Consider the following 9,761-nt stretch of genomic DNA (forward strand, 5'->3'; position numbering starts at 1 on the left):
AAAGAATCCACTAATTTTGTTAAAGAAATTGTTTTCAGTAAAGAACAAATCTCCAAGTAGAAACTTATACATTGCCGAATCATGCAGACACAGCAAAGTTTGCATTGCCATGGAAACAAATCTAAAGATGGTTTATGCTGTGAAAAACAACTTGCAAGTGCCTGTGAAAAGTTTATAAAAATCACACCTTTTCAATTGATCTTGAAAGACATGATGTAACACACGTATCTTGGGTTTGAAGGCGGTTTTTATTTATTTATTTATTTATTTATTTTTCACCAAGACGAGATACTTTAACCTCTGTTCTTACAAATCTGACATCAAAAACTATCAGCATACATATATGAGCTATACATCTGCCAGTACACAGTTATACTCCTCCTTTAAGAAAAACAAGAATGGTCCCTTCCATGCCCATCTAATAAAAGAACCTCTAAGTCAGGATAGAATATTGATCATAATACATTTTCTATGAGCTATTTGTAAAAGAGTTTTAAAATCTAGTACCTAATGTTTAAACAAAACATACTTTATACATTTGGCTAAGCTGAAATATCATACCTTGCCGAATGAAAAAAAATGTTTTCTAACCATAGTTTTCCTAGCAGCTCTGTAGGTATGTAAGGCATGCAGTTCATTTCCTGCCAAGGCTGAGAAAAATGGGTAGGTCTGAGACAATATTGCTAGTGTGCTTGAAAAATATTTTAGCTGTTAACGTTGTAGCTGACTGTGTGTATATATTTTGTCTCTTGGTCTCTGAGAAAATTTCCCAGGTACAACTTTGGATCTGACTCCATTTTAGCTGTCAATTTCATCAGAGGTCTCAACAGAATTTTCCAGAGCACTACAGTCGTCGGTGAGGAACACCAAGTCCTGGAGAAACAAAAGAGATGGCTAATGTCATAAGAAGGAACACAGAAGATAATGTAAGTTTGAGAAACTCAGGCCCTAATCAGCCTTTGCTGAAGTCAGGGGATGGGATGGAGATGGAAGGAGGTAAAAGCTATGTTCCTATTGATGCATCCTGACTTACCCTTCTACAGTAGGAGATCATAATGGTGTACAGGCTACGGGCTTTTTCCTTCAGATCACTCACTTCAATCACTCTCTCACATCTGGGGTAGGCCACAAAATCACGGAGTTTTGTCAGCACACAGTAATTCTGCAAAGCATGCAGAAGAAGTACTTGTAACAGCACACAAATGGAGATTTATGTTCCTGGTCCACCACTTTCAAAATTCTTATTGCCTCTCTGCCTTGAATTCCTGCCTCTGTGTATGTGTAATCTATGTAACCGTTAGTGAGGAAAATTTACCATCGATATTTCATAACAAAGACGCTTGGTCCAAATAAGTGCTCAGAAAATTTCACAAGTACAGTTTTGGTCTGCCGACTTCTTTCTCACGTGCTTTAGGAGACAGATGTGCCAATACAATCACATATGCTCCTGCAGTTGGTGGGGTACCTGCAGTATAGGTGCACTACATTCCTTTTACGAAAGTGCCTCATTTAGCTGGTGAACAAGACTATCAAGGTCTTACACACAATTCCTCAGTTCCCATACAATACTGTGAACACCAGACAGAATTTTTCTGAGTAAAAATTTTCAAATTTTTACCACATATCTTGCAGAGACAATATTAATTTTGTAGTGTCTTTGTAAAGCAGGTAGATAAATATTCCATCTTTTATTTTAGAGCAAAGGAAGCCAAGGCACATTGCTTTGCAATGTTGCAATGAGGAGAAGCATTGTCAGCTCCAGAGTTAGGATCTGAATTTTACTGACTTGCAAGACTTGACAGTGTAATTGTCTCCAACAAAACATGTCAGGGATTTTTTTTTTTTTTACCTTTTAGTTATTCAGCAGAGCATGGAAAATAGCAACAAAGTATGTCAGATATCACAGATATAAACTATATAAACTACTTATGCAGGAGACTATTTTGTCTTTGCTGGGAGATGATATTGATGTCTTTTCTCAGTATTTAACTTCCATATCCTCAAGACTACTTTTTCTTTCTGGATTCAACAAGTGGTTATTTAAAACAGGAAGAGCAAGCAAAGTATCTGTACCCTTCTGTTAATTAAATCTGCAGGCTAGAAGCTACATATAATATAAAATAAAGTAGGTATATTAAATGAAAAAAAAATATTCTGCATTTTCTCTTTTAAACTATTATTTCAAGCGTTGTTGTGCATATTTAACTTCTGAAAATTTTCTGTCACAATAAATAATGTATAAATGATAATCACTTCAAAATATTGATTTCCTCATTTCTGAATTTTTAAACAAGTAAAATCTGTGTAACTCCATAGGGATTTTCATAAGATTCAAAATGAATTTTTTTTTTTTTAGTGACTCATCTTTCTAGTTAATTAAGCTTTTAAAAATTAGTTTCAAACTACTCTTCTGGGGCACAAGCTTAAGAGTTATGCTCTCTTCTAAGAGTTATTAGCTGTTTCTCCTGCACAGCGGTAAGACAGAAATGTGAAAACTTACATGGATGTCCAAGTACAGCCTGGGCAGCGTCTCCACACATGGGTCCTGCAGGAAAGAGGAAAGACCTGTTGCAATTCTGTTTTGAGAGCAACTTGTATCAAAAGCAAGCAACCTACAGTGTCTTTGTAGGAACAGTTTTTATATAGACTCACCACATCCTTGGAGGTCTGCAACTCCTTAAAAGACTTTGTGATTTCTTTGCTCAGAGACAACACCCTGGAGTAGCAAGTTGGAGGGGCTGCATAGGCTAGCAGGGCAGCAGAGAGCAGAGCGATCAGGCTCAGCAGCATCTTCATTGTGGCAAGCTCGTCCAAAGAAGGAGGAAAAAATCACCGTTAGTGGTTAGGCAGCTACTGGTAAGCGTCAATGGGAGAGTTTGACAAGTCAGCCCTCAATTAAATAGTCTCCTGTATCAATGGAAAAAAAAAAAAAAAAAGTCTGGGGGTGGTCCGAGGAGCAGCTTACTGCTGTTTTAAATTTCCTGCCAACCTATGAAGCAAGGCTGCTAGCACTTTCCTGCCCGGGAGCAGGGTAAGGAGGGAACAAGGATAACAAAAACAAACACTACTGGCACACTGCATTCCAGAAAGAAAATAACCAAATGAACATCTCAAGCAAGAGAAATATGTGTAAGAAACAGCATGGGGTTAGCAAAGGGCCATAGGCCTCGATCCTGTATGTGTTTTGGCACATAAGTCTCTTTCTTGAAAACATAATGTACAGCTGTGGGACTTCATAGGCTGCTTATGAGGGGTATCCTTCCAGCACTGGTATCTTACACTGACAGTACTAATCAGTACTTAGCAGGTCTGAAACATTGTTGCTATAAAGGAAACATCCCAGATTTTGTATCATTTCCCCTTTTTAACCTATGCAGACACTCATTATTTCTAAATCAAAACAATAATGTTTGCTATGGCTGTTTGGGGAAACTTGTATATTTACACATTTGTGGTCTCAAATAGAATTAATACATCTCTGTATGGCTGTCGTAAATGTAAATGTATAAACACCATTTTGCTTTCTCGGTTGGATTTATGAGTTTTCTTTCTTTTATTAGATCTGAGATAGAGCCAAGACATCCTGGGATGCAGACATGGGGCTGAACATATGTTGCTATACATGTAAATTAATTGTCCTGCAAAAAGGGGCTACCTTTGAATGAAGAACTGTTTATTTCACAAGTTATCCTCCCCCATCTTCCCCTACCCCCACAAAAAGTCAGCAAAATCCAACATCTTTCAAATTCATGTTCTAGCTTGGTATAAACCAAAATAGGGAAGTGTCTGATAAAGGATATATTCCCTTGGAATTGAAGTAGTCCTGCAAGGTTCATCCAAAGACAGGAGAAGGAGAAATGACAGTATACCAGTAAGAGAAAAGGGTTTTCCACCAGACATTTTTGGAGAGATCAGAGCCTTGAAAGCAAGCTTTGTGAAAAGAATTCTGTATTTTGCAGAGGACTCTGACTGAAATCCCCCCAAATACCTGGAGGAAACAGGGAAATAGAGCTACATTGTACTATCTTGTAATATATTTCTTTGCTTTTATAAAGGATGATTTGTTGAGTAACATCATACTTCTGAAGGGCAATGTGATAAATACCCAGTGAAGAAAGAAATATTTCATTTGTTGGGAGTCCTGGCAGTGGGGACTTTAGAACTGCTCTTGGTAAATGAGCTGTTGGGTGTTATTTTCAGGAAAGGGAGTTGCTTAAACAAGTGAATTAAGAGGTGAGAGGAAGACATAAAACCTGTCTTTGAAAACAAGATGACCCAAAGCAGTTGGATCATAGATCTGAACACAGCTACCTACTGCATGCCCAAGGAAAGGATGCTTCTTTGCATGAGTGTCGCCCATAAAGAAACAGGCTCTTAATCTCCATCTCATTACTGTAAACAGTAGCAGAAGCTAGTGGTGAAATATTATCCTTCTATCTCTTTCTCATTTGGCAAGTTGCTAAAATGTAGCCACTCTGCCAGAAGAGCAGTCTTCTGAGCAGCATAAATGCTCTCTCAGTACAAAAAGTCAGCAATCCAACTGCTGCTCAGGGTGTCTTCAAAATGAAGCATTTCCTTCTTTATTTATTTATTTTTACTGTGAGCATTAATCTCTCTCCTGATATTGTACCTATGCTAAGCCTATGGGGATTATTTCATTTGAAACCACAGTGAAATACTGTGGATTGTGTTCTAACAGAGGTATCTGAGTGCCTGTGACAAGCCTGGCCTCATGGCCACTTTCTCTGGAGTCATATGCCATCTAAACTATTATCCAAGTCCCACATATTTGCCAGATTCAGGCAGATGAAAGCTGTTTAAAAGCCCCTTTCTTTAGGGTGGGCTAATGTTAAAGTTGCCAACAGTGTTTTGGAATTACTTTGTAAACTGAGCTATACATTGGTTGCCTAGGGTGAGAGAGGTGAGCATTTAGCATCCTGTGGCCTAACACTATATCCTGTCTCCCAAGTTGGGGTGCAAGGCCCGTGCCACAAAAATATCACCCAGTGGTCACATCCATGGAAGCCTGTCATAAGTGCTGAATGGCACCTGTTGCAGTCAGAGCCCTCAGCTCCAAGACATCCAGAGGAGGAAAAGCCCAGCTCTTACATAGCACTAAGGGTTTATGATTTTTGTCCCAAAGAATGGTCCTGTTCTGAGGTAGCCACAAAGGGAAGGGAGAGGAAAGGTCTGCCACCCACCACACGTGCAGCTTGCATACCCATTATGATCCTTTTCTTGAGAGATGAGATTTCCTCATCCCCATGCACTTATAGAGATGCTTTGCTACTAGCAGGCAAGGAAATCACCCACTCATCAAGGCTTCTTCTGCAGAATGAGGAAATATGACTTGCTGAGCTACCAAGATATTGGTCCAGAAAGCAAAGCAAAGGATGGATCCAGATGTTACCAAAATATTTAACCAACCAAAAAAAAAAAAAAAAAAAAAAGTTTCTTTGCTTTGTGGAGGGGCAAAATTGCTGGATCAATTTGTTCTGAAGTTTTTGCTCAGCTACAGCATCCTTATATTCAGAAATATTAGGGAGAGACTTTTTTTTTTTTCTTCTTTCAGAAAAGAGCTATAAAAGAAGGACTAGAGTTTAATATCCTCACCCAAATCTTCCCTTCTCTGGGCCAGATTTCATGCATAGTTGATTCTGACCCAGATGGATATTTTCCATGTTTCCTAGCTCATCAGCACTTCTGTTGCTGAATATGCAATTCAATTCAAAAAAGGCAAAATTTCTTCTCAGTTCTTCTATTTGTAGCTTATCAGCTTATTCCTGAGCTCTGAATATGTTCAGTTTATGGTCCACATATGGGCAAGTAACCTCTCAAGAAGCTCACTGATGACTTCAGGAGAAATCAATAGTGACACCAGGCATTGGGAGTCTTTCAGTCTATGGCACCTGATACAACTCTGAACCAGTACTAAAGGCCTTGAAATTCCAGACACTCTTTGTGATGACTGTTTTTATCCTGTCACTTATGAAAAGTCACTTATTAATTCTGGTGCATATCCTGCCTTGGGCAGAAAAGATCCTTAATGGGGAGACACAAGCTGTTCTTCACAAATGCTAATAGGATCTGAGAGGGGATATGCAAAATGGACATGGAAATAGCCCCAAAAGCTACCGTACAGGAAGGGACGAAGTTCAAAATATATTACAATTTAAACTCTCCTCAGGATTGCATCTATGGAGAAGCTTCTATTTACAGCCCTTCTAGTTTGTGGGGTGATGTCCAGGCTAGCATGAGAAGGGAGCACAGCAGGAGGAAACCAGTACCACCATATCTGGGATGACCATCACAACATGGACATCTCCACCACGGACATAATTTACCATACTCCTCCTACACAAAAGCTCTGAAGGCTGAGAACACACTCATACTTTCTGAGTTTAATGTCAGCTCATGAAGCTGATGATGTCACCACAGCTTTTGAGAGCTATTTACAGTGCATTTATTTACTCTTTTTTTTTTTTTTTTTTACAAGGAATATTCCACAGCAAAAGCAGAGACACAGGCTAAGAGGGAAACTAGAAGCCTATCATGACATAACTGTACACTTTTTTTTTTTTTTTTTTTTTTTTTTTTTTTTTAATTTTTGAGCTGTGTTGTTCTCTTACTTCCAGGTTACTGAGAGCTCAAACAATAATATTTTTCTAAAAGTCAAAGGACTCACTATGCAGTCAGAAATTCCTCCTGTGTTTGAACAGTGTACCCGGGCCTCCACCAACTTTTGACAAAAGCTCTTTCAAGTTACTGCCTTCCTAATACCAAAATCCACTTGTTTAATGAAAATGTTTATTTTAAAATAGCTGGGGTTGCCATGAGACACTTCATGAAACCGGCTTCTGATTATATTGAAAAATAGGAAAAGAAAAGCAAAACAGTGCTTTACAGAGAAAGCCTTGTGTGTATTTAGGAAGTGATTCAAAGCCCATGGCTCAGCTTGCTGTTGTGGTAAAGGTGCCACTTCTTGCTTCAGAGCAGAGCTGAACTGCCACGTGAGCTTCCAGCTCAGCACAAAAGAGGTGTTCACAGCCTTCTGGGAAGGCCTGGCACTTTGGCTAAGACCCTGTTTTGTTTTTCTCACTGTTGCCTGTGCATTATCCATATTGCACTTTGTAGAGTCTTGTTGTAGACATCAGCACAGAATTTGGGATATGGGTTGTGCATCTTCACACATTGCCCTGGTGCAGATGGCAAGATGCATAGAGCAGCACAGTATGACCACATTTTAAGCTGGGATGATTCAACGCATCTCCTTCAGGCAAGCAACTCTTCCCTACAGGTAGCTTGGGTAGTTCAGCCGAGCTGCAGGTGAAGGACAAGGCAGGCAGGACCTCAGTGCTGCTTCTGGCCTGGTGCTGCAACACTAATTCTCTGTAGTTGCTAAGCACAAGTCCTCTTTGTTCATTCAGTGGTATGGGCTTCTTTTTTCTATACAGATATTATTTTTCAAAATGTACATGTATATTGAGGAAACAGACCCCAAAGCCTGTTCTTGGACAAAGAAACATTGCGTTAGAGCAGGGCTGGCGCAGTAAGCTCCTGCTGTCCCCTGGGTGAAATGTCAGCATGGTTCGCAGGATGGCCCAGAGATGTCCTCCTGAGCTGCTGTCATGGCAGTACAGTCATCACCTGGGCTTGTCTGGGTCCCTGCTCCTGCCTGTGTAATGGGGATGATGGCACTTCCCTGGGAGGCTGTGAGAATGTGGCCATTAATGACAGGGAGACAGGAGATTATGTGGTTTTAGCCCTGCCAACAATACTCTTTTCAGTGACTGCAAGGCTTGTTGATTCAAGTAGCACAGGATTTAGAGCCTTAAGCCTTCACTGCCTAAGAAAAAGCCTATTTTACCTCTAAGTGGCTTACAGGCATCTCCAGTGCAATAACAGGGATGCTTTCAGCAGCAGAGCATGCCTCTGCCTCCATCTGGGTTTTGATGTGTGAGCTATCCTAAATTACAACCTCAGAAGCAGGATGTTGGGAAGAAACCCTTGTTCAGATTTAGAGCAATGTTCAGCAGTAAAAGCAAGTTATTCATGCTTTTCTTCTCTACCCTTCCCTTCTTACCCTTTTCTCTCCGCTTACTCATGCACATGTGGTAGATGGCTCCAGGTCTTATCATTGCTGGTCAGCATTCCGCCCTCCCTAATTACACTTGCAATGAAAAATGATGTCAGCTTGCAAGGAATGCATCAAAAGCCACGTGACTAAGCATATTCATCTACCAAATTTATCTGCCATACCAACCCACTGGGGAATCCCAGGGCTGAATCAAGACAAGGTCTGAGCTATCTGTTCTCAGAGAGTGTTCCTCCAAGGAGCTCTTGTCTATGACATGGTTAATCTGTGAGGAAATGAAGGACTTCATTTTCTAGGACTGGTATTCCTGCACCTTTCAGAAGCATTATGTTGCTAGAAGAAAATAAATGGATGAGACCAAAAGTGCAGCCCTTACAGGAATACAGGAATCCAAAGAGATTTCTCTGCTGAGCTACAGCCTGCACAGGAGCATTTCAGTAGCTCCTTAGCATGCTGGCACACTCAGTTTTCTATTTATTCTTGCCTAGAAACCTGCAAACGTCAAAGCTTATGTTGTTGTGTGTATTTCTAGACAAAAACAACAGCTCTTCCAGCAGACTAGCACAACTGCAAGGTAAAATAAATTCTTGTCTCAGCTAGCTGAGAAGGTAAAGCATGGGTCCCTATAATACAATGCGTCTCCATAGCGCTTTCATTTCTGTACAGTGCTTTCCACATTTTATGGTTAAGTATAATGGAAGAAATCCTTCCCTCACCAAAATCAATGACACAAGTCTCAGACTCCTTCAGATGCGCAATCTCACCCTATATTTAAACTTACATTCATTCCATCAGATGCATTATTTCTCCTTTCTCACAGAAAGCATTACCTTTCAGAGTCCTGTCTGTTGGAGATATGACACAGGTTCAAAGCCATCTTTGTCAGTGCCCTAAAACTAAACAACATGGCAAATACGCTGTACAGCTGTAAATACTCTTCTGTGGCACAGAAATATATAAATAATGTGATATTGCTGGTGATCTGCTCTTCTTGGTAAAATCTAGAAGCGATAAAAATAAGTGGACTTTCATTCTGTTTAAGAAAATTACTAAACTTATTAATCACTATATTTATATTTTGTCATCTTGCCTTGAAAGAAAGAAGAAATAATTATCTGAGCATGTCAGAAGCGCAGACTGAGTTTCAGATGCAATTATCATTTAAACCTGAATTTAATTCTTCATCGTGACTCTTCTCTTTTAAATTTTGATAAAAATAAAAAAATGAAAAATACACTCCTTCTGTTTCTGAACCACATGCAATGAACTCCCAGATGACTAAATGTCCTTACAAGTGTGTTTTTAGTTTGTGTTTGTTTAAGTTAGGTGGCTAAGAAAAGAAAAAGTTGAAGATATGTGAAATGTAGCTCCCAAATGTATGCCCAAAATGCTCTAGCTGGGCGTGCCAGCAAGGTGGAGGTAGTGTTCAACAGGTACTTTGCAAGTCTGCAAGTATGAGGTGCCAAACTGGTCCACTCCTACCTGCACAGCTGGTTCATAGATGGCTTCCCAGAGAGGACCCGTCCGTTGCCATGTGTGTTAACCCAACACACTTTGGCTTGGGGTGTCCAGAGCAGCTGGTGCCAGGAAAGGGGTCGATGTTCATGGTCACAGGCTGGATAAAGGATTCTAAGATAGCTTGCGGGTCTTTCTCCACACCAGTGTA

General features: G+C 40.0%; 1 protein-coding gene across 1 annotated transcript; it reads right to left on the reverse strand.

The window, feature by feature from the left end:
• Nucleotides 1-206: 206 nt before the first annotated feature.
• CYTL1 (cytokine like 1) lies at nucleotides 207-2,892 on the reverse strand. Its single transcript, XM_032186627.1, has 4 exons — nucleotides 2,653-2,892; nucleotides 2,501-2,545; nucleotides 1,034-1,162; nucleotides 207-873 (listed from the first exon to the last, which is right to left on the reverse strand). Exons 1-4 carry the CDS (start codon nucleotides 2,794-2,796, stop codon nucleotides 799-801), a joined length of 393 nt encoding a protein of 130 aa, XP_032042518.1. The 5' UTR covers nucleotides 2,797-2,892; the 3' UTR covers nucleotides 207-798.
• Between the last annotated feature and the right edge of the window lie 6,869 nt (nucleotides 2,893-9,761).

This window comes from Aythya fuligula, chromosome 4, assembly GCF_009819795.1.
Source record: "Aythya fuligula isolate bAytFul2 chromosome 4, bAytFul2.pri, whole genome shotgun sequence".
In the NCBI taxonomy this organism is placed as follows: Eukaryota; Metazoa; Chordata; class Aves; order Anseriformes; family Anatidae; genus Aythya; species Aythya fuligula.

Excerpts from the sequence above, each read along its gene's own strand:
- CYTL1 (XM_032186627.1), bottom strand. The coding sequence starts at position 2,796 with ATGAAGATGCTGCTGAGCCTGATCGCTCTGCTCTCTGCTGCCCTGCTA. Across the intron at positions 1,163-2,500 it reads GGCTGTACTTGGACATCCAT|AATTACTGTGTGCTGACAAA; the intron begins GTAAGTTTTCAC and ends CATGCTTTGCAG. Across the intron at positions 874-1,033 it reads TGATCTCCTACTGTAGAAGG|GACTTGGTGTTCCTCACCGA; the intron begins GTAAGTCAGGAT and ends TTGTTTCTCCAG.